The following is a 25,670-nucleotide window of genomic DNA, read 5'->3' as shown; positions in this document are numbered from 1 at the left end:
ATAAGTTCACATTTAGGAATATTCAAGTACAATCCAGAAACTTTAAGAAATGTTGAGATTGTTTCAATAGCAATAGAAATTTGATACTCATCTTTTAGGAATAATGTAGTTTCATCCGCTAACTGTGTTATGAGTAAATCTTTGCCTATTAGCAATATGCCTTTTACATTGCTTGAACAAAGTAAGCAGATTCCCCTTCTTCACGTGCTTTCTTTATAATGGGCCACAGCTTCAGTCTGTTTTCTTTGTCCTCTCTCATCAGGTTTTCAGTGAACCGCAGATGATTATTTTGAAGGAAAGGATTGTTCTTGGCAGCTTTCAATCCATGAACTGGATGATGATCCCTAAGGGTTTCCGGTAATTATGTTTAGGTTTCCCCACTCGATGAGCAATGTCTAAGATCTTGGGAAGCTTTTCCTTTTCTGCTGGCAGAAAAGGAAAAGCGGTTGTAGCGTTCAACTTCAGAAATGTATTCGTCACATTTCTGTGTAAGCATTTCATTATTCTCAACCCTCTTCTCAATGTCCATAAACTTTTTTTTCCTTTGGTTTCAACGTAACTTTATTCTTTCATGAGTTATTTAGAAGATTCTTTTTTTGTTGTTGTTGTTGTTGTCCCATTTGGATCTTTACCCATCAGAATTGTTGTCTTAAGGCCAAGAAAGATGCCAAGCGGATTTATTTTACCAAGTGGATCATCATGGCCTTGCCATATTGGTCCATTTGATTGACCTTTATTATAATTATGTATTTATTTTATTTTCGGTTGCTACAAACGGGACAGACATGACTGTGGGATAGGACAGGGAGAAAGAATGAAAGAAAGAGAGGGAGAGAAAGAAAACCAAAGGGGAGAAGAGACGGTGAGAAGGGGGGAAGAAAGAAAGAAAAACAAACAAAACACCTGGATCACCTGTATGGAGAAAAAAAAACAGAAGAGAAAGCAAAAAAAAAAGGGCAACATGATAAATGCAGCACCATCACAATAAACTAGTGAACACCCGTGTGTACACCTGTGTGCACACCTGTGTGGATCAGCATGCTTGTATTCCAAAGGTTTCTCCATGTAACGATCTGCTAGGGAGTGTGGGGAGCCATAGCCCCGTCCCCCAAGGCATGAAGCAGGTATGGAGGAGATCCAGGCCCCAGACATCCAGAGACCCCAGAGTACGAGGACCCGATGAGGACCACCAAAAGAGGGGGGGGGGGACCGTGTGTTAAAAGCCAGGGCATAAAACTGTTTCTTTAGTAGTGATTTAAATTCATCAAGTGTTTGTGAAGATCTAACATCTAAGAGAAGACTATTCTAAAGTCTGGGACCTGCCACAGAGATGGCAGAGATTTGAGATTAGTCTGTGGGATGTGCAGCATTAACCTTGAGTGACTACACATGGTTTTTCCTGCAGCATAAACACAAAGGAGCTCAGACAGGTCAGAGGGGACTTTGGCGTTGAGTGACTTAAAAACAAAAAGTAAAAGTTTTAGTTGGATCCTGTAGGAGACAGGAAGCCAGTGTAGGTAAGATAAAACTGGGTTTATATGCTCTCTCTGTTTGGTACCAGTTAGCAGGTGAGTACCTGCATTTTGGACCATCAGAAGATGATGAATGGAGGCCTGGTTGAGACCAAAATACAATGAATTGCAGTAGTCCAATCTGCAAGTAAGGAAAAGGTGAATGACACGTTCGAAGACATTCGCGGGGAGGTACGGTGTTACCTTGGCTAGCTGTCTTAACTGAAAGAAGCAGGACTGGACTACTGTACTCACCTGCTTATTCAATTTAAAAAAAAAAACATCGAGGTAGACAAGGTAGGTTTTTTATGTGTGTCTTATAGTTGGAGGAAAGGGGGCAGAGTGCTATTGATGTGATTATTGACAATGTTGCCGACAATGATAACTTCAGTTTTGTTTTGGTTTAGCTGTAGAAATTTTATAGACATCCACTGTTTGATGTCATCAAGGCAGCGTAATAAAAGCTGTGGACGGTGTGACCCTGCTTTTAAAGGCAGATAAATCTAGAAATCATCAGCAAAGCAGTGGAATAAAATGTTGTAACGCGAAAAGTTGGAACCCAATGACAACAAATACAGTGCAAACAGGGCAGGACCCAAAAAAGAGCCTGGAGGTACAACATATTTAAGAGGTGCTATTTTAGAGCTAGGGGCCCATATATTTTGCTTTTTTTCCCTGCCTGTCCTGTTTGGTTCTTTTGCCATCAGAATTATTGTCTAAAGGCAAAGGAAGATGCCCAACAGATTTACTTTAGCAAATGGACCATCCCACCTTGCCGTATTGGTGTATTTGATTCACCTTTGCTTTTATTGTTTATTTTATTTTATTTTCACTTGCTACACACGGGACAGACATGATTGGGTGAAAGAAAAGCCCCAGGCTCCAGGACCCGACAAGCAGCCACCAGGAGTGAGCCGGTGTGTACCTGGACGCCCATCCCCGGACACAAAGAACCACCAATGCACTGATGTCTGAGGGGATCTTCCACCGGCAGGGGAAGTGGTGGGGGGAGATAGGCCTCCAAACCTTGGAGGGCCTGAGATGTTCCTAGACAGGTGGCATCTGATATCCGACCTGACATATCGACACAGACATACAGGCACACACAGATACAAACATCCATTCCCACCCTCATGCTCTCATACGCGATTACTCAACACTCACCCAACGTGGAGACAGACATAAATAGACACATTACACACAATCACACTCCCCAAGCGTACTCTATACCCCAGGTCTAGGTACTCTTGCCTTGGAGGTGGAAACTGCACCCAGGCACAGGTGGTGACACCCTCTTCCCTGGGGTTTAAGCAGAGAAGCAGACCGCCCCGACTCCGCAGCTGCAGGGAGGCCCCACACTCCAGACCCCAATCGGACGGCCAACTCATCCTCCTAGCCCCCCTGCTCCAGCAGGTTGCAGAGAACGGGGGTGTGAGAAGACTCCAAATCTCTCTCTGCCCACTCATACGTAGTGTTGATGCATGTGTGTTCTAAGGTGCATTTAAACCCAGGAGGGCATGGAGCTACCTGCCAGAGAGCAGCAGGTAAGCGCATAGCCCCTCCTGATAGCCCTCAATGTCTATGTGTATTTAAAGTTGACAGGTGGGCAAGAGGTGAGGTGTACACCCTGATGGTCTTCTGGATGCCGTGTAGCGTGCCCACCCCCAAGATCCTATATGTATGTGTTATGAGAGCGTGAGTAATGTGAATGTCTAAGTTGTGGGATAAAATTGAGACACAGGCAGCCGGAAGGGGACAGAAGGGGGGGGATGCACCCTGGTGACACACCTTTACCCCAAGGCCCGGCATGTGTGGGTGATTGTGGTGGAGCGAGAAGAGGGAGGCAGCTGGAGATGGGGAGTGAAGGAAGGGGCAAGTGGCCCCTCCCTGGGCCCAGCACCTCCGCTGAACCCGGTAGGCATCCCCCTGGTGGGTTGCAGAGTATGGATACCATACACTGCAACCCACCAGGGGGATGCCTCCCTGGGCCCAGCAGCGCCGCCCGGCCCCACAGAGTCCGGGACAGCCCACCTGACCCCACCACAGAGAAAACTGCACCCAACCTGTCATCAACTCATCTTCCAGACTACACAAGACAATAGACACCAAGGCTGAGATCTTCCTCCACCTCTCCTATATCTCCCCCAGGCCAATATTAATGTAAAAAGACCTTCCTGACAAGTAGGGCAGAAACCACTGGAGGGCACATCCTTTTAGTCCAGGATGAAATTCTAGCTGTGATTACAGGATGTCATGGTTGACCGTGTCAAAAGCTGCTGACAGGACCAACAATAAAAGGGCAGCAGGGCTGTATTAAATTCGGTTCCTTGCATTCTTTTGGCGGGCTCAAAGTGGTCTAACTCAAAAAGTGATCTTTATTTTGCATTCCCGGGAATGGGGAGCTGTTAGGCGCTATCATGCACCCACACCTCTGAAAAAATCATAAGATGAAACTGTATGTGTCTAGTTTGGCTACGTCACACACACACCCTCAGTTTACTCAGTTCCTCTTTCTTTGTGTCAGATTTCCAGTGCAGCTCTGCACTGAACTTCCTCTTTTCTTTACTTCTCCTTTCTAAAGTCTGTTGCCAGGGCAACAGGGGCAATATATATTAAATACATGACAGCTGCCGGATTCCAAAGTTAAAAGAATATAATTAAAAATCCTTAAAAGTGCAGTCTCAGTGCAATTTAGTGATTTAAAAATATATTGGATTTTTTCCGAGATCTTGTTAAAATCAAGGTGGGCCTGCAAGTAGACAACTTTCACCAAAACTGTAGACAGAAAAGTATGCTTTGAGATTGGCCGCGTCCTCATCCAGCACGGTCTGCACCGCTGCTTCCAAGTCTATCAGCAAAACACCAGCCATCAGCCAAGACCCATAATCACCGGCCACTTTCCAGGCCAACAGCTAAGGAGCTGTTGAGAGCCACCAGAGCCGTTATGTTGTCACTGCCTGAGCTGCAACGTTGCTGCCACTGGTCTCATAGCAGGCCGCCTAGACTGTTTCACTGCTGCTGGACCCGTGGCAGGCTGCCTGAACTGTTTTGCTGCTGCTGCTGGACCTGCGGGAGGCCGCATGAACAGCCTTGCTACTGTTGCCACCAATTACCACCAATCACTTATTTTCCACCCTAATTTACGAATAAATTCTTTACAAATCCTACCATGTGGATTCATGGATTTTTTTTTCACCTTCTGTCTCTCACAGTTGAAGTGTACCTCTGGTGCAAATTACTGACCTCTGTCATCATTTTAAGTGGGGGAACTTGCACAATCGGTGGCTGACTAAATACTTTTTTGCCCCACTGTATATCTTTGTTAAGTCTAATTGTTGAATGTTGTCATTGTGTTTCTTAAATTTGTTAGGTCTTAGTTCAATCTATAGGATCAAGCCAGTCCTTTGATCCTGACCACGTCTCCACCCACTCTGTGCTGGGGGAGGTTTTATTGCAGATGCACTCTCTCTGGAAGATCTGTTCCTTGTGATGTTGTTTCCTGCTTTTATGATCCTTTTGGTGAGCAGGAAGTCATGGATACACACACACACACACACACACACACACACACACACACACACACACACACACACTCAAACAAACACACGTTCTTGCACATGCATACAGATGTTTACACATACAGACACATAGTGTCTTGTTTTAGAACCATTTGGCGGGTTTACGGTGGGAGGCGCTTTTGCAATAAAAGGCAGCAAGCGGAGGCCGGATTTGGGGTCATTTTGTGGTAGATACCGATGAGGCCTCCTTTGCAAGCAAATCGATCGATCGCTGACTGTCTTGTTTTCCTCATGATGAATAAGTCCCTAGACTAGTGGAGCTTGTGGAAACACAGACCCAACAATCTTCTTCTCTTTCACTTCAATTGCTTCTTCTACATTGTCCAACTAGTCTCTATATACTATAATAATTTCTGTCTTTTCAATTGTGCCTACTTTTTTCCTGTAACGTTACGTTGATTATACCCTATAAACCTTATCTTTACTGTGTTTTATATTAAATCCTTTTAATCTCCTGTACTTCCTTCAAAGAAATTGTGTCCTCAGCAAATCCACATGTCCTGAGGATGCAGGAATCTGTGTTTGAAATCCTTGGAGATGCTGTTAAAGCAAATAGGGACCCACAAAAAGACCAGACACAAGAATCAAAAGGTCAAAACGGTCCACAAACATTCTCCATGGTGTTGCCAGAAGGTGGCACCACACCTAAGTTACAGTCAGCTGGGACCGCAGGCTGCAATTTTTCAGACAATAAGAAAGATGCGTTACATCTTAATTCATTTTATTCATAGGATAAAGTAAATGTGTTTACATATTGCCTGGTTAAATGACAGACATTTACGACTTACAGTAATAATATTTTCAGTGCAACATAAAAAAAAAAAAACATGGTTTGTCTCTTCATGAATCAAAACAGACTCACATCCTGTAAGACAACAGGGACCAATGAAAACACATTGCACATTGGTAAGCTGCAACAGAAGTGGCACAGCAGTGACACTGATAATTACCTCACGATGAATGGCCAAATAAACAGTAACGGATCTGATAGTTTGACCCAGAAGGTGAACTGTTCTGACATTTAGCCTTTTCTTGTTATCAGAAGATGGGAATAATGTTAAGTCTGTATGCTGTTTGTGGACACAGCCAGTGAAGTTTAACTTGCTAAACTTTTGCCAAAATATAAGACAACAAAGATGCACCAGTCAATTAAATGCATGAAACAAAATGGAACACAAGCTGCGATTCTGTGAGGCCTGAGCTCAAGCTTTTTAAGTTTGACGCAGCATCCAGAAGAACTTTTGTTCAAACTCCTGTTTCTCCCACTGTGTTCAAATGAACCCTGTCAGGGTAATGTCCCATTGGTCTGCCCCTTTTCTCACAGGAGGACACTTTGTGGGTCTTTTGATGCCTCAATAGACTTTTGTTATGGATGAAAGACTTTCCACACTGACCACATACAAATGATTTAACTCCATACTGGATGAGCCGATGTGATTTTAAGCCCTTCTTTTGAGTTTAAGCCTTTCCACAGTGACCACATACAAATTTTTTAGTACCAGAGTGGATGAGCTGATGTGATTTTAAGTGACAAATGCCAGTAAAAGATTTTCCGCACTAGTCACGGCTGAAAGGTTTCTCTCCACTGTGGATGCGCTGATGCATTTTTAACCTATCAATCCCAGTAAAAGACTTTCCACACTGATCACAGATAAATGATTTAACTCCAACATGGATCATATAATGTCTCTCTAAGTGACCTTTTTGAGTAAAAGACTTTCCACACTGATCACAGTTGAAAGCTTTAAATTCAGTGTGGACGACCTGATGTGTTTTTAAGCTGGATCTATGAGTAAAGGTCTTCCCACACTGCTCACAGCTGAATGGTTTCACACCGGTGTGGATCCGCTGATGTGATTTCAAGCTACCAATCTGAGTAAAAGACTTTCCACACTGATCACAGCTGAATGGTTTCACCCCCGTGTGGATCAGCTGATGTGATTTCAAGTTACCAATCTGAGTAAAAGACTTTCCACACTGATCACAGCTGAATGGTTTCACACCGGTATGGATCAGCTGATGTGATTTCAAGCTACTAACCTGTGTAAAAGACTTTCCACACTGATCACAGCTAAATGGTTTCACACCGGTATGGATCAGCTGATGTGATTTCAAGTTACACATATGAGTAAAAGACTTTCCACACTGATCACAGCTGAATGGTTTCACACCGGTATGGATCAGCTGATGTGATTTCAAGCTACCAATCTGAGTAAAAGACTTTCCACACTGATCACAGTTGAAAGCTTTAAATTCAGTGTGGACGACCTGATGTTGTTTTAAGATGCATCTCAGAGCAAAGGTCTTCCCACACTGATCACAGCTGAATGGTTTAACTTTGCTGTGGACAACCTGATGTTCTTTTAAGCTGGATCTATGAGTAAAGGTCTTTCCACACTGATGACAGCTGAATGGTTTCACATCGGCGTGGATCAACTGATGTGATTTCATGTTACAAATCTGAGTAAAGGTCTTTCCACACTGATCACAGCTGAATGGTTTCACACCGGTGTGGATCCGCTGATGTGATTTCAAGTTACCAATCTGAGTAAAAGACTTTCCACACTGATCACAGCTAAATGGTTTCACACCGGTGTGGATCCGCTGATGTGATTTTAAGCTACCAATCTGAGTAAAAGACTTTTCACACTGATCACAGCTGAATGGTTTCACACCGGTGTGGATTAGCTGATGTGATTTCAAGCTACCAATTTGAGTAAAAGACTTCCCACACTGCTCACAACTAAATGGTTTCACACCGGTGTGGATCAATTGATGTGATTTCAAGTGACCAATCTGAGTAAAAGACTTTCCACACTGATCACAGTTGAATGGTTTCCCACCGGTGTGGATCAGCTGATGTGATTTTAAGCTACCAATCTGAGTAAAGGTCTTTCCACACTGATCACAGCTCAAGCTTCTCTCCTCCCTGTTGGCGCACTTGCGTCTTCTGAGCTGCTTCATAGCAGGAAAAGTCTTTTCCACAGGGATCGCCGCTGGCTCATCTTTACTTGCTGGTGCTGGATGTTTTTGGCTGATGTCATCCATGTGCTGAGGTTTCGGCCTGCTTTCACTTCTTTCTCCTGTAATGACAAAGAACCCAAACAGTGACATCAGGTCTATATCTTCAGCTCATCCACAAGTGCCCCCTCTTACCTCACAAAGATAAACAGTTTCACCATCTGCCAAACGTCTCAGGTGCCTGGGGACGCTATGCTGTGGTAAATATTTGAAGTGAGCTCATTTATCGGTTTTCAGCATTATTTTGTTATCGTTTTTATTGTCAACTCGATTTTCCTCGGTCTTTTCACGTGCGTCATGTATAAATCTTCTTTTTTTAGGTACCAGTAGAGTTGGACGTCTTGAGACAACTTTTACGTGGTCTTGGTCTCGACTGACTTTTTTCTTGGTCTTGTCAAAAACAACACACAACATTCGAAGCACATTGCACACCGTCGTAAATTCCCCCTAATTTTGGTAGGACCCGAGCTCAGGTACTAGCTGAGGACAGCAGTTACGCATGTGAGCGAGGGGGGAGAAGCTGCTGCCTGCAAGTTTGCTGCAGACAGAGCAAAGCTTAAGTTTAACCAGGTACCAAAGCAAATCACTCGTATTGTACAAATAATGTAAATATGACGGTGTATCACCAAAGATTGATATCAAACTGATTACTTGGCCCATATTACGCTTCTCACTCTTCGAGTGAATCAACAAATGGCAAAATGAAAAGCAGAACAACAATGCTGTTTTCTTTTTAGAGAGTCTTAGCTTACATGTGTGTTTATTCCATATTTTTAGTTGTTACCCTCCACGGCTAAATAAATAACTCTAAATCGTTTTTAGTTATGTACGGATGAACACAACAATGGACATAAGGGGCGTCTTTCAAAGAAAAAAACTTAGGTAGATGTTATCTTATTGATTATGCTGTGTATGTTGTTCAATATAATTCTATGCCAAACAAGAGGAATTTCAATACACAGCAGTATATTCACAGTTAAAACTAGAGATGGCACGATACCACTTTTTTATGTCCGATACCGATACCGATATCATAAATTTGGATATCTGCCGATACCGATATGAATCCGATATAGTATTTTTTAATCAATAAAACTGTTTTTTTAATATCTTGCTGCATTTTGTATAAGTTCATAATCAAGTTTAAAACAACAACAACACTAAAGCTATTCTGTTATACCTGTATGCAAAAAAAATATTTCATAGTTCAGCAATACTGATCAATCTAATAAACTTAAACCTGCACCATCCTCCCTATTCTGGTATTTTAAAGAGTACTTAGCGTAAATATTAAGCAACCTAACTAATAGGGTTCCAACTCCCAGCAACAACAAAAATAAAAAAATAAAAAAATAGGGAACCACCCCTCACGCTCCACCTCATGATGCTTAATCGACGTAATCAACCTTAATTTGATGCAGTGTGAAAAAAATGCACAGAAATAAATTATTTTTCAAGAAATATTAAATAGATTCAACATCTTTCTTCAACAGAACTGCAGACTGCACAGATGGTACCTTCCCAAAGGAAAAAGCACTATAGCTTACTAGGGTATATTAGAATTAATAGTTACTATATACAGTATTGGACTTCTATATATTTTACATCAGAATAAAACTTTGGGTGTCAGATAATTATTTATTAAAAGCTAGACATTTTAAATGAGAATCAGAAATAAAAGTATGTCTTTGTGCCCCCTTTTCCCTGTTCATGCCCTATCGGCCCCCCTGGCTAAACTTTGCTAGATCCGCCCCTGGACAGTTACCAGCGTCAGCTACGTAGAAAAAGATCCTGGTGTAGAAAGTAATATTAGATAAATTCTAACAACAGCTTATCAAGCTTAAACGTGCTGCTGTTGTTCAGCCGCTGGTTTCCTCTTTCTGGTGCAAAGTGGGCCAAAAACAAACAAGAGAGACGGACTCGCGACAGAAAAGCCGATCAGCTGATCATTAAGCAGTTTCATGATTGAAGTAGCAGCAAGAGAGGGTGAGAGAGAGAAGAGGCAGTCGCTCCATATATCGGTTATTAAGCTTAACGTGGGAATGCTTTACAAACATTCAGAGATGGACTTACACACTTGCTTTACATAACTTTGTCGGAGATGAAATGCCGGGTTGCTAGCGAAGCTCCACATGCTATCCAGACCACCGACAGGTCCCGCATGCCACAGCCGCTCTATCACGTGATGCATACTGCTCCGACGTGCTAACGTTCTGAGGTGAGTTACGGCGTGTTGCAAGTTTTGTGAGGTGCTTTCGTGATATTTAATGGATCGGATTACATTTTTTATTTTTCTCCGATATCCGATCCAGTAATTTAGGTCAGTATCGGACCGATACCGATACGTAATATCGGATCGGTCCATCTCTAGTTAAAACCAGATATTTAGATACACTTTAGGGAGAAAACATAAAAACATTTTTTTACTGTTAAAAATCAATTTAGAGTAAACTTGTTTTGTTTTAGATAAATAAATATTGAAATATATTTTAAATTAGTTAAATGTCAGAATAAAGAGAGACAGAGCTTTCTGTTTTTTATCACTTTCATCAAATTTAGGAGCACATATGCACTAAGTTTATTGTTAATTAATAAGAAAACTCCAGACGATTCTATTCTGAGCTGAAGAAGCTTCTGATTGGTTCGTAGAGTCCATGTGAGAAAATTGGTGGCACACCTGTGGATCCATATAAGGCAAAACACAGATCCTGTTTCTTTGACATGGGAAAATCAAGAGATGTCAACCAAAACACCAGGAAAATAATTGTGGAGCTCCATAAGTGTGGCTCAATTTTGAATACAATTTGGTGCCATTTGCAATTAAGAAATACAGATAGTTTCTCTCTTTACTCTTAAAGTTAACAAATATGTTTTTTATATTTATCGATCTATAAAAATAAACATTTAGTCTGATTTGATGTTACAATTAAAAAATCTTTTTTTTATCTTAAGGGTATATAAATATCTGGTTTCAACTGTATATTTGATGATGTTGGTGTTTGGCTTGATTGTCAGCACAAAGAGGGAGAGAGAGGAACAGAGAGAGAGATGGAGAGGAGAATGAGGACAGAACAGAGATGGAACAAGAGCAGGTGAGACGCACATGTCAAATGGTTATTTGCCAAAACTCTTCAGAACATGTATCTAGTAGCTAGTGTATCTTTTTAGATACCATTTGTTACTTTTCAAATTCTATATTTATTAAGTTATGCAGGCATGTTTGTGCAACAAGGCTAAATAATTATATAAACGTTTCTGTATCTAAATAGTACTGTGTTGTATTTATCTGCAACACCTTAAAGGCCGGTCTGTGAAAATATTGTCGGGCATAAACCGGTCCGTGGTGCAAAAAAGGTTGGTGACCGCTGGTCTACAGCATTCTACCCCTCAAGGACACGTAGTCTAATGTCTTTATTTTTCAGGGCCACTTAATATTACACTATATGCTTATATGGCATTTTAGTTAATATAAAGCATAGAATTGAGGCACTTCAAATATTTTCATCTCAACACCTCCTCCCTGGAGATAAGGGAGGTATTTAGTAATATCTATGTACTATAGATATTACTAAAGTCATTTTGTCAAAACATATGATCAACACATAAAATAAAGAAATCTCCATCACAAGAGTTAGCAGCTTACACAAGAAAAGACGTCAGAAAGAATATGAAAGAAGAAAAGTGGATTTTTAATGAGGTCATGCTGAGCCTCTTGTCCCGATTGTTTTATGTTGGGCTGAGAACAAACAACCAATACTCAGATCAGGTCCAGTACACAACAATTATGTATTAAGCACATATGTGGGAGACGTACACGATACCACCCTCAGTGTAGTCGGGTAGATCTCACAGATGTGTGGAGGCGTGGAAGAGACGACCCAAACGCAGGACTCATGGTGCAGAACAAAAAGGATTTATTGGTGCGAGTGAATGGACAAAGCAGCAACGGCAAGACTGACTAGCTGACTGAAAGACTGAGTGGCTGGCTAAATAACTGAACACAGACGGGAACGACAACATAACATCAATGACACGACACTGGACTGGTGGAACTGAGGAACATAAATACACAGGCTGAAAAATGAGTGACTAGAGACAGGTGAGAGAACAGCTGAGCATAATGAACTAATGATAAATGGGAAGGGAGCTAGAACATAATGCACAGAGTAAGGCTAACACAATAAAACAGGAAGTAGAACATGCAGAGGATAAACAATGAACAAGAACTGAAAATACCAGGTCAACAGCCCAGGAACCCTGAGAAAAAGAGGAAGCACGAGAACTTCTTTATTTAAAGGGTTGTACACACCCGAGATGCATGAGCAAGTTACATATCATGCATCAGCGACAGTTAGCTGCATCTGCTTTTTACAACACTTAGAATGCAGTTTCGAGACCCTTTCACCCCCAGCTGTTTCCTGTTGTTCGTTATGAGGCCCGTGATCGTGTATGCCACATCCTGAGTACATCCTGTTCTAACCGCCCCTGTGCAGGCACGTATGCAGTTACAAGCAAAACACTTCTTTTAATGTGTTTTAGTTTAAATATTATTTTGCTTCTTGATTTATTGACACTTATTGAAATACTGCAACATGTGTATTTCCCACAATCTCCACATAGATCACTCCACAGACATCACCTTCATATGAAGGGAAACAAAGAGTTTAACTGAAATGATAAAAGTAAGTCTGTCTCTCCTGCTGCTTTGAGCATGTACATGACAAAAGAATTTCCCTCGGGATAAATAAAGTTATTCCTATTCTTATTCTTAAAACATTAAAGTACTGAGGCAGACAAACAGAGAGGCTAAACAGAAGGCAGAAATCAAACCAAAGTGAGCTAAGAGAGAGAGACCCTGTAGAAAATGATAAAGTTAAGCAACCAGTGTAGTTATAACTGACTTACTCTGGATCTCCTCTCAGACTCAGGAGGGGGCGAGCGGGCCGGCTTTGTAGTTGGAGTTGGACCAGCAGAGACAATGGGCTCACTGACCTCCACTCCCCAAGTCAGTCACCACGAGGACAAGTTCTTTGTTTAGAGATGATTTAATCCAAGCTCACCAACAACATCACTCAGCTGTCCTCGTCAGAACTAATGAAATAAAAGCAGTTACATTTAGAAACGTCAGTTTACTAAACATAAAAAAATTACTCTTTTAGCCTCGCTCACATGTTCTGTAAAGATTAAATGACTTAAATCATCACGTGGTTTACAAAAACACATTTTTACCAAACTCAGCGAACAATTGCGCATCCAGAAATAACTGTTTCATCTCGTTTGACATGGAAACTTAAAATTACAAAGACACACTGAACGCACCTTCCTACCAGCTGTAACCTAACAGGAGAACGTACGTTCGTCTTCGCAGCTGCAACACATACCTCACAAAAAGCCGTTCATCAATTAGATTTAACACGACGCTTCTCCACAATACTTTGATGCGGGTTCTTCAAAAAGTGCCCATTTTTAAAACGGCGGAAAGACACAGCAAAGAGCACAGTACGCACACTCCTCCTTCTTCTTCGTCTCCTCCCCCTGCTGCTTCTTCTTCTTTTCTTTTTTTTTTACAAACCTTTATTTAAACATCAGTACAATACAAACTAGAGTTAAACAGTACTATATTATAGGTGTTATGCTTACCAAAAAATGTATACAATAAACAAACAAATAAACATTATTCAGAACCTACAGGGGGAACCTGCTAGGGGGAAAAGTTTAACTGATCAAAGCAAAGAGTAAAGTGATTGAAGGATCTTCATTTTTTTTTACACACAACCATAGTTTTTTATAGCTTTTGGGTTAGTAGAGTTCTTAATTGAATTAAGATATTGCACAAGCTCATAGGAAAATACATAAAAAGAGGGATGTCTTCCAAAACGTTTGGATTTGTGAATATGACATTTAGCCATTAAGATTAACAAGTTAATCACACATCTGTTGTTGTCAATGTTGAAATGTCTTTGGTGTTTTTGTAGACCAAATAATACATAGTGCCAAAACAGTACAAATCCTTTAAATACATTTTCTGAGATAAAAACACATAATCTCGGCCAAAAGTCTTGCACAAGGTTACAAAACCAAAAAAGCTGCATAGTAGATTCCTTGCACTTTTGACAAAATCTGCAGTTTGCATCAATGTCTAATTTGAATTTGCTGTGAAGATAATCTTTAGATGGGTAAATTCTGTGTATTAATTTATAATAAATGTCTTTACCTTTGTTGGTAATTAAAAACTTCGTCTTCCAAACTTCGTTCCACATAATATCGACAGGCAACCGGTTCCAGAAAAAAATTTACATACGGTTCTGTGGTTATACTATCCTGAAATAAAGATCTGATAGATTTGTTGTTGTTTTTAGAATTCTTAGAAAAGCACATCTTCCAACGAAAGTTTGAATTGGAAATGCCAACGGCCTGTGGAATGAAGTGATGTTAGGTTTATTCTTAAAAAGCATACAAACCTGTGATGGTTTTGAGCCAAATGTTTTTGTATAATCATCACGATTTACAGCTAAATTATTAAATATAGACAAAATGTTTTATAGGAAAAAAGCATACCATTGGAATTGAATAATTGGTCGACTAAAACAATATTATTCCTAAACCAACTCCCTAAGAAGAGAGATTTTCTTTTATATAAGATATCCTTGTTATTCTACATATAATAACTGTGCGGACTAAAGTTCTGCTTCTATATAAGAGTCCATGCTAAAAAAAAAAAAAAGCTTGGCGATGAAAAACAGAGGTTTTTATGGGGATTTTATGAATATTAAAATTACAAGTAAGGAAAAAATCAGCACCACCTAACTTAGAAAACATGATATAGTATCTAAATGGATGTAGGATTAGTAATTAGATTTTTTTAACCAATTTATTTTGAATGTGTTATTTAGAGTGTTAAAATCTAACATATTAAGTCCTCCGTTGACACAGGAGTTCATAAGAACTGTTTTTTTAAATGTAGTGTGTCCTATTTTTCCAAATAAAGTTGAAAAGTAACTTACCAACCTCTTTTATGAGTTTATTATCAAGGTGCAATGCCAATGCAGTGTATGTAGGATGAGAGATGCCATCTGCTTTAGTTTTTAATACTCTGCCTTTTAATGATAAATCTCTTAAGAGCCACAGAGTAAATCTGTGTTTGAGTTTCACTAGAATTAGATATAATTTTGATCAATTCTTCTTTCCTGGTTTTTGGTTATTCAAATACCTAAATAACAAACTTCTTGTTTTATTGGAAGGTTACACAAAGCTGTTTTTGAACATTCTTTTATTGCCATAAGTTCACATTTAGGAATATTCAAGTACAATCCAGAAACTTTAAGAAATGTGGAGATTGTTTCAATAGCAATAGAAATTTGATACTCATCTTTTAGGAATAATGTAGTGTCATCAGCTACCTGTGTTATGTGTAAATCTTTGCCAATTAGCGATATACCTTTTACATTGCTTGACTTCATATGGTTAAACAATAGTTGGGCAATTAACTAAAACAGGTACAGGGACCTGTTTTGGGACAGCCTCGTCTTTTCCCTCTTTGTATGTTAAATCTGGGTGAAGTACTGTTTGTTAATTTGACACTGCTGTTATTGTTATAATGCTTTAATCAACGTAGAAAGTAAGTACCAAAACCATATCTATCTAGAGCTTGAAATATAAATTCATGCTTCACCGTGTCGAAGGCCTTGTAGAACTCTAAAAATAATATGAAACCACTGCTATTTATCAGAATAATCCAGAATATCTAAAACCAATCTGATATTGTTATATGTCTTTTGGGCATAAAGCCAGATTGTGTTTCATAAATAACGAGTCAACAACCATCTTAAGTCTGTTAGCTAAAATTAGAGCAAATATTTTATAATCATCATATAAATCATCAATAAACTATTTGGTCTTCAATTATCAATCATTAAGAGGTCCTTATTTGGCTCCAAAAACAATGTGGTCAAACCTTGATTCATCATAGTGGGAAGTTGTTGGTTTTCCATCTTCCATTGGTTTTAATTTTGCACTCCAGTATGAACACAAATCCCCTAACACGAGGGTCACCACAACATAACCTAACAGACCTACACCTTAGTTCACAGATTCACTTTGTCTAAGGTTTATTTCTGGGACTTCGCACAATCCAGGAGCAAATCATGAATACATAATGGACTTACATTTACAACATTATGAATGAAATGTGCTCTATCTGGAAGCAGCGGGTCTCCCTCCCCCTTCAACAGGTTGTGTGTGAGACTTTAAATCATCAAACTGTAAATTATAAGTTTTAAATTGTTATTGATCCTTTACCCCGAGTCCTAATGTGTATATTTATTTTCTTACTCTTCTTATATTTATTGTTTGTTTACTTGCATTGTTGTAACTGGAGCCTCGTCGTCTCGTTTCTCTGTATGTAGCGGAGATGACAATAAAGTTTACTTTGACTTCAGCAACAAGCAAGCGCACCGAGGGCTCTCGCGCTCACTTAACGTGTATAGAATTTAAAAAAAAAAAACATCGGTGTAAATTATAAGTCTGTATCATAATGTCTGGTGTTTTCGTGTTTGTTGGTTTGTTTTTATTTTGCTTTATTTTGCGAGTCGGTTATTAGATGCCGCTCCAGCCGGTCAGACAATCCCCCGCCGCGGTTAGGAAGCATGTAGCGAGGCTCTATCTATCTATCTATCTATCTATCTATCTATCTATCTATCTATCTATCTATCTATCTATCTATCTATCTATCTATCTATCTATCTATCTATCTTCGCATCTTTCCTTCACGTCATGACGTTTTTCATCCGTGTTAAGGTAAAATGATCAGGAAAAGGAGATAGGAGGGACTTCTTTCGGGTGCTTGCCCTCAACTCTCGTGCTCCTCTGTCTGCGCTATTGGCTTCGTGTCCGGTGGAATACGCCGGAAATGGGATGGGTCTACAGATAACCACGTGGGTTTCTGCTCCCTGCTTCCAGCTTCACCCCTTCTCTCGGTTTGTGGGTTGTAGGGTAAGAACTGAGCAAACTTTAATGTCAGTTCAGTTAGTCTTGGGTAGATCCTGAATGTGCAAAGCGTGAAACACTGCAACATCCGACCCGTCTGAAATAATCAGAAACCCATCCCCGCATTGACACCTACTGGCCATTTCGGCTACCATTACATGTTGATGGATGCTGCTGAGTGACGCAGACGAGCCCTGCACAACCCCAACAAACTACTTATTATACCAGACTGTCAGTAGCTGCGGTCTACACGTTTTGGAGAAATCCCGCAAAACAAGGAAAGAAAAATACTGAGACGGTTAAAGACAGAAAACTTTGTGCTTCAGCAAAATATTCCATCTTTTATCGTTTGTGTTGCTCAGAATAAATCTATTTAGAAGTCAGTTTATGATGCGAAACACACAGAGAAAGGATGCTGTGTTTACTGTAATAAGCACACAGGTTTACAGCTGGTTTTGCAACGTTGCATGTGTTTGGTTGACTTTTAGCTTTCTGTCAGTTCGTGTCATCGGGTTTGTTCTACACACTGCCAATAAAAGCCAGACGCTGGCCTAGATAATTCTGACAGATCGTCAATTTCACGCACATCTTTAAATCCTCCTCTGCTCAGCAGCCTCTGAACACGAGGAAACCTTCCTGTACTTCACTCTGCTGTGGATTTGTTTATGAGATATTCACACCGGAAGCGCATATCGTCACGGCTGCGCAGCGCGTGGGTAACGGGTTAGCGTGACAATGACGTCGAACGATTCGGCAATTTCTTTTCAGGTGAAAGTAGAAAAAAGAGCGGATGGAGCCCGAGCTGAAGATTTCATCCTGTGTTGTTTAAAAGCAGAGGCGCGTTTATTGAGAGATTTGAATGAATTCACAGCGCAGTGTGTGGCTCTCTCCCCCTCTCTCTGCTGATGGGAGTCAATGGAGCTCACCACTCTTTGTCTCTCGCTTTCTGTCATGTGACAGTAGCCGTTCAAATATATTTATATATTTATATAGCTCCATCATTTTGACTTGATTACGCCAAAGGTTTAAGTCCTGGTCACGTGACCTGGGTGTCGCGATCCACGCTTCGGAAGCTGGACGCTGCTCACTGCTGCAGGTCTCCTGCCGTTTATGGTTTACACGCTGAAGGAGAACAAACTGAGGAGCGGAGGAGACAAAAGGAGCGCTGACCGCGATCACTGCAGCTCTTTTTAAAGGTCGACTCTAAAAAGGTCTGCGCATCTACATCGTTATGTACGGCTCATTGTGTGGAGGCAAGTAGGAGAAATGTGTTATCATAAACACTCTCATCTCTTTTTTTTATTCCTTTTAAAGACTTAGATGCTTAGATTATAAAATATAGCACAGGTTATGTGGTATTGCTGTACAGACACGTTTCTACATGTATATGGCTACTAAACACGTAAAATAATAGGCTGGTTTTCACGAGGTCATTAAGCGTGGTAACTGAATCCCACTGGACTGCAGCCAGGAGTGAGTCAGGCTTTCAGGTTTGTTTTCACAAAATACACATTCGTTCACGTCCAGATTACACTTCAGTTGTGTGATCAGTTGGGCAGATCTCATATATGACTTTTGAAGTTTGCTTCTTTTACTTAAAGAGGAAGGGGAAGAGAAATTTATTTTCTCTCAATAACTTTGACATCCTCACTCTTTAATTATTTTAGAATAGTTTGTTTTAACTTGGTAGGGATAAATTGATCACCTTGTTTGTGCACCTGCTGTCACAAACGTCAATTCTGAAGCTATAATGGGGAACCAAACTGCAGTTATTCTGTGTTTACCTGTTAAGACTTTTGGTTTGATTGGATTAAACATTTCCTTCTCAAATATTTCCATCTTGCTTTGACTGCAGCTGTAACAACATTGATTCCAGCAGGATTTGTAAAAAACATTTTGATGGACACACAGAGCTGGACAGCTTTTATTCTGCGGGTTTGGAGAGAGTCTGTGTGTGTCTGCATTCACTTTGTTCCTCTAATAGACAATCAATGTGCAGATGTTAATTCCTGCAGTGACTGCTGTTCTTCAGCCTGCAGAAACCATCCTGCAGCTGCTGGAACAAGTCAATCTTCTTAATGTTAATTTGCGTAGGTTCTTTTTTTTTTTTTCAAGGATCAAAATGGTTGCCTAACAAAGATCTGTTTTGTGTCCCAGCTGTTCAGCAGGAGGAGAAGAGTCTGACGGAGCAGCAGAAGAACATTTTCACCCACCTGTACTCAGGTCGGCCACTACAGAGGAAACAATGAGTTCAACACAAAAGGTCAGCACAATATCACTGCTAAGCTACAGTGATATAACTATGTGCACTTTATCGGCTGCTGTTGGTTTTATTACGGTCTCAGGTAACATCAGGCTTAGTGTTGTTATTCTTAAAAAGATCAGACTAAGAAACGGGAACAAAAACATCACTCAATTAAACAATAATTTTTAAAGCATTTTTTAAGTATGGCTCTCTTGTCCTGCATTTCTGCTCATATGTAATTTAGATAAAAGGAGATCATGTTGAAGTCACTGGTGACACTAGGTCGGCCACCATTTGCACCGGCCCCTCCCTCTGCTGGCCCAGTCCTGGGTCTGCCGTGCAGACCCGGTGACATTACCATGCTTTACAGCATTCTTTATTAGCACACACATGGTTGCTGTTCACAATGCACACAGAGCTGCAGCTCTTCCGCTGCCAGCTCAACATTACCACAACCACATGACCCAGTACAATATTTAAGTTGGCGGGCGTGATTACGGATGCCGTGCAGGTGCGTCTGCCTTCCCTGCACGGCACTGCAGGCCACGCCCCTCCACATGGAAAGTATCTCACTTTTCTGTGGGTCAACAGACTCACTGCAGCTGGTGGCAGTCGTCTTTGTGCTCTCTGTCCGTTGAATGAGAAATACCATGGAGAGACTGCTTTGTTGTTTATTGGCAGAAATGATGTAAAGTGGCTCTTTAAAGTTTGGGCGCAGCAGGCATGTTTGTCACTATCTGCTTACTGAAAAATATACTGAAAAATAAAGAGTTATTTCCAACATGACAGAGTGTTGGCTGACTTAGACTTATGTGGTCAATCTTCGTATGTTAAATTATAAGCTCTACATAAGCAGTCTACGTCGTTGCCAGCATTTATGTTTGTGGCTGTCCTGGTGTTTTATCCCCCTCCTGTATCCTGTTTGTTGTGGCCATTATTTTTAGGAGAAACGATATTTGTCTTCTTTGGACATTCCCGTGTGTTCAGTACTTTTCTCAACGAATGTGTCCTTTTATTGATGCCGAGATTAACATTTCTTATATTGAGACCGTGAATTAACTGTACTAGAGAGGCCAGTCACAGTTGTTGCTGTAGTTACATGGCACCTGCAGTCAAATCTGCGTGAGTAAATTGATACAGGGACACCAAGTGCTGGTGTTTTGTTAAATTAAAATACTCTGGGAATGCTCTATATTTCACTGGGCTCATCTAATGCATCACAATCCTGATATACCATCGTTCCCTCGAAGCTGGACAGGAAACTGCAGGATCTAGGACTGAGCAGCTCCCTCTGCAGCTGGATCCATAGCTTCCTGTCTGACAGACGCCAGGTGGTCAGACTGGGCAGCATCACCTCATCCCCCGTCACACTGAACACTGGTGCACCACAGGGGTGTGTACTGAGCCCTCTCCTGTACTCACTCTACACCTACGACTGCACAGCCACTAACAACTCCAACATCATTGTGAAGTTTGCGGACGACACTACAGTGGTGGGTCTTATCACCAACGGTGATGAGACGGCTTACAGGGAGGAGGTCAGCGCCCTGACCCACTGGTGTCAAGACAACCATCTCACCCTCAACGTCGCAAAGACAAAGGAGTTGATAGTGGACTTCCGGAGGTGCAGAGAAGTACACACCCCCATCACCATCAACGGCGCTGCTGTGGAGAGAGTGAGCAGCTTCTGCTTCCTTGGTGTACATCTGGCTGAGGATCTTACGTGGTCAGTACACACAAACAAAACAGTGAAGAAGGCGCAGCAGCGCCTCTTCTTTCTCAGGAGACTGAAAAGATTCGGCATGAGCCCCCGCATCCTCAGGACCTTCTATCACTGTGCCATTAATAATGGACTGGATTTATATAGCGCTTTTCAAGGCACCCAAAGCGCTTTACAATGCCACTATTCATTCACTCTCACATTCACACACAAGCTACGGTTGTAGCCACAGCTGCCCTGGGGCAGACTGACAGAAGTGAGGCTGCCATATCGCGCCATCGGCCCCTCTGGCCAACACCAGTAGGCGGTAGGGTAAAGTGTCTTGCCCAAGGACACAACGACCAGGACGGAGAGCCCGGGGATTGAACCGGCGACAGATACGCTTCCCAACCCCCTGAGCCATGGTCGCCCACATTGAGAGCATCCTCACTGGATCCATCACCACCTGGTATGACAACAGCACCACCTACAACCGCAAAGCTCTCCAGAGAGTAGTGCGGTGCTCTGAACGGATAATTGGAGGTGAGCTTCCCTCCCTCCAGGACATCTACAGGACTCCAGTCACCCCAGCCATAAACTGTTCAGACTGCTTCCATCAGGAAGGAGGTTCTGCAGCATCCGGTCCCGTACCAGCAGACTGAGAGACAGCTTTTTCCACCAGGCCATCAGACTGCTGAACACTTCATAGACACCTCACCTTCACTACTGGAACTTCAACATTATGCACTCCACACTGTATATAAATGCCACTTGTTTTGCACATGTCAACTACCAACCACTGTATATTTTATATATTTTATTGTTTTACTCTATTTAATTTGTAAAATATGTATACACACACGTAGACATACATATTTAGTATACACATTCAGTAATATGCATACACTCTTATATTGTACATATATTTATTCATATAACTCTCAGATTTAGCCATTCTTATATTTTGCTTGTTCTTATGTTATTGTACTTTGCACACCTCTGTTGCTTGTAAAGCTCGCACACAAGAATTTCACTCACATGTACTGTACCAGTGTACCTGCACATGTGATGTGACAATAAAAGTGATTTGATTTGATATATGACCAGGACAATCTCTGAAAGATATTCAAATAGTTCACAGAATTTCTGCTTGAATTCTCATCTGTACTGAACCTTGCCTTACTGTAAACATTGTTTTTGACAGCCTTGATTTTGTTTCAACCTTCAGGTTTAAAACTAGTTTGAAGTTTCGGTTTGTTCCATGACTGCATTTCACTCAATGCCTCTGTTTGTATCTCTGTCACTGCAGGACCAACATGGAGCGAGAAGTCAGCGCTCTCAGGAAGCCGACAAACCTCACAGAAGAAAGAGAGAGAAAACATACAGCTGTGAGGAGTGTGGGAAGGATTTTACTGTAAAGTCTAACCTAAGAAGACATCAAGTCATCCACACTGGAGAGAGACCGTTCAGCTGTGACTTGTGTGGAAAATCTTTTAGTTTGAGGAATACCTTAAAGACACACAAACGCATTCACAGTGGAGTTAAACCATTCAAGTGTAACCTGTGTGGAAAGTGTTTTACTCTAAAGAATAACCTAAATAGTCATACGCTCATCCACACTGGAGAGAAACCATTCAGCTGTGACTTGTGTGGAAAACCTTTTAGACAGAAGAGTGGGCTAAAAAATCACCAACTCATCCACAGTGGAGTTAAGGCTTACAAGTGTGATCAGTGCGGTAAATCTTATACTCGCAACGATGCCTTACAGACTCATCAAGTTTCCCACTCTGGAATTAAGGCGTACAGCTGTGACTTTTGTGGGAAAACCTTTAACAACCTTGGACGCCGAAATAAACACCAACGCATTCACACTGGAGAGGATGTGTACTGCTGTGATCAGTGTGACAAATGGTTTACAACATATGCAAACTTACAAATCCACAAAATTACCCACACCGAAGAGAGATCCTATAAATGTGACCTGTGTGAGAAGGCTTTTAAATATCCACATTCCCTGAAAGAACACCAACAGATCCACACCAGAAAGAGACTCTACAAGTGCAGTTACTGTGAGGTATGTATTTATATTGTTATCTTGTCATTTTAGCCTGACTGTTTGGAACAACTCTGCTCATTCAATTGTGTTTGCATGTTAGTAATTCTACTACATTTCAATGGGACACTGGTTGAGTCATCCAATTTAGTTTCAGTTGTGAATTTTCTTACATTTTTTGAAATAAAAATTGCATTTTGTAGTACTGGTCATCGTTATGTCTACTATTACTACTGGTAGAATTTGTGACAAAGGGCAGCGAGTCCAACACCCATCGGGAGTGAGTCTGACTTGTTGCCGGTTATATAGACTGTTGTTTAAGGATGCAATGGATTGAATTTATGTGTCTGTATGTGTAGTAGGATTTCAACAGTACCATATTCCTGTCCTTCTTGTCAGGTGGACCCAGCAGTCAGATCTATTTTTGCCTTATTGCTGTATTGCTGCAGAATTGTGTCAGTATTAGAGTGATGTTATTGTGGAATTACTGTTACTTGTTGTGGTACCACTGTATTATTATATTGTTATTATCATGGTATAGGATTGGGCAATTTGCTTGAAAGTTCAGTTGTTCTGTTGACCCCGGTGGCATCGCCAGTGAATGAGGGTACCAGTGCCAGGAAGCTGAGGAGTCTCCAGTTTTGGTAGTGATCTGTAACATAACCTAAATGTTATAATTGAAACCATAAAAATGATGTAGGGACTCTTTTCTTTCTTTCTTTTTTTTAAGTGACATTCAGGATAAAAATGTTGAAGGACTGACTTACACTCTCTTTGTGTCTTTGTTTAGAAGGAGAGCGACACAGATGGATCCAGTTCTCAACCCTGTCATCACTGTGGTGGTGGGAAAGAGTTTCATTGTGACCTTTGTGGAAAAACTTTCTATCATCAAAGGAATCTAAAAATACATCAACGTGGACATACTGGACAAAAGTTGAACTACTGCAAAGAATGTGGCAGAGGCTTCCCCACACCTAGTGCATTAAAACGCCATGAACTCATTCACAGTGGGGTTAAAAAGCACGTCTGTGACCAGTGTGGGTCATCCTTCACCACTGCAGGTCAGCTTAAAGCACATAAACGAGTCCACACAGGAGAGAAACCATACAAGTGCACATACTGTGACAAAAGCTTCTCTCATTCAAATAGCCGTATACTTCATGAACAGACACACACTGAAGGAAACTACAGCTGTGACCAGTGTGACAAAAGCTTCAAGAATCTCAGTTCATACTCCAGACACAAACGATCCCACGCTGTAAATAAACAGTTTCAGTGTGACCAATGTGCAAAAACATTCACTTCATTATCTGCTCTGTGCAAACATCAACATGATCATACAGGGCTGAAATCACTCCCATCATTTGGTCACAGTGAATCCGAAGAGATGAAAATCTCCTCTTCTGGTTGCAGGGACGGACTTAAAAGCCTTGAGATCAGGCTCCACAGAGTTCAGATGAAATCTCCTGTAAAGGGTGTCAGCTAATATCACAGTTAGATCTGATGAGGTAGTGTTTCTGGGCTTGCAGTGAGTAATAAAGTTCAAATGTAAGAATCTGCATATACAGCATATATATAACAAGTATTTTTCCTAGAAGCTCTTCATGCTCCAAAATGTCCCAGTTACATTTTAGTCTCTTCCCTTCAAAACAGTAATATTTGGTGGTAGTAGTACTTGTGTTATAAAGTTGCAGAAATACCTCTTGTGAGTCAGTGAGCGTGCCTGTGTAGCCGTTATTTAATTAGGCTGAAGAACACATTCTTATTTGCATTGGTGGCTTGCAGAAGGAAAAGCTACTTGAAGAAATGGGGTTAAGTTGTAATAGATATATTGTATGACTGAGAACTAATTCTGCATTGATTTTGAATATTCAACATGTGGTGAATACTGAAAGGAAGTGTAAGTCTCACAGCACGTATACTGGCATGTTCAGACTTGCTCATACATGGAGGGTGAGTGATAGGGATCCATGGAGATAATCCAATAATCAGTGTTTTGAGAAGATTCAATCGTCCTTCCTCCGAACTCTGTGCAGAGCAGACACACCTGGAAGATGGGATTATACTGAGGATTTGCAGTTGGATTATAAAGCAGAGTGCAGGAGGATTAACCATCACCAAACAAATACCATCCAAGAAATGGATCTGTAAGACTTTTCTACTAAGCTCACTGTACTGTACTGGATTGTAAACAGTGAGGAAATCAAGGGACATCAGATGGAGTTGGTACTTTGACATCTTTTTTCATCAAACATGCAGGAAACAACAAAACATACAGAGCATCTATGCCTCCCCTTTTCTTCACACCACATTCTGGCTTTGACGCTCCTACTCTGTGCTGTAGTAAATTCTATTTGACAAGCAGTTTCTGATGCGCCAGAACACGACATCGCACCAGAGTTCCCTTCACCGTCAAGCAGCAAGTCAGAGGAGTGACAGGTGTATTGTTCGTACCGCTCCAACTCTAAGCACTATCTGTTTCAGTACACCTACTTCAGTCAACTGACTACAGGTCAGAAGTGCACGTGGGTGCAGGCTAATAAGAAGTGTTGGCACTCTGGCTATGACCACTAGACTG

The 25,670-nt window shown here is 41.1% G+C and overlaps 2 protein-coding genes across 2 annotated transcripts; one reads left to right on the top strand and one right to left on the bottom strand.

Moving 5' to 3' along the window:
• Positions 1–5,958: 5,958 nt before the first annotated feature.
• LOC146625919 (uncharacterized) lies at positions 5,959–13,604 on the bottom strand. The gene is made up of 3 exons (XM_085363034.1): positions 13,492–13,604; positions 13,016–13,201; positions 5,959–8,172 (listed from the first exon to the last, which is right to left on the bottom strand). Exon 3 carries the CDS (start codon positions 8,135–8,137, stop codon positions 6,647–6,649), a length of 1,491 nt encoding a protein of 496 aa, XP_085219160.1. The 5' UTR covers positions 8,138–8,172; positions 13,016–13,201; positions 13,492–13,604; the 3' UTR covers positions 5,959–6,646.
• A 5,736-nt stretch (positions 13,605–19,340) lies between these two features.
• LOC146625918 (uncharacterized) lies at positions 19,341–24,578 on the top strand. The gene is made up of 3 exons (XM_085363036.1): positions 19,341–19,358; positions 22,349–23,113; positions 23,883–24,578. The coding sequence occupies exons 1-3, from the start codon at positions 19,341–19,343 to the stop codon at positions 24,576–24,578; spliced, it is 1,479 nt and encodes a 492-aa protein (XP_085219162.1).
• The last annotated feature ends 1,092 nt before the right edge of the window (positions 24,579–25,670 follow it).

Source organism: Diplotaxodon limnothrissa, linkage group LG9 (assembly GCF_057381915.1).
Source record: "Diplotaxodon limnothrissa isolate DT_005_m linkage group LG9, D_limnothrissa_male_GT1.1, whole genome shotgun sequence".
In the NCBI taxonomy this organism is placed as follows: domain Eukaryota; kingdom Metazoa; phylum Chordata; class Actinopteri; order Cichliformes; family Cichlidae; genus Diplotaxodon; species Diplotaxodon limnothrissa.
The sequence above is the reverse complement of the archived record's forward strand: the minus strand, read 5'-3'. Positions and strand labels throughout refer to the sequence as shown.

Coding starts and splice junctions, on each gene's coding strand:
- LOC146625919 (XM_085363034.1), bottom strand. CDS start 8,137: ATGGATGACATCAGCCAAAAACATCCAGCACCAGCAAGTAAAGATGAG.
- LOC146625918 (XM_085363036.1), top strand. Junction 23,114..23,882: donor ACAAGTGCAGTTACTGTGAG/GTATGTATTTAT, acceptor GTCTTTGTTTAG/AAGGAGAGCGACACAGATGG.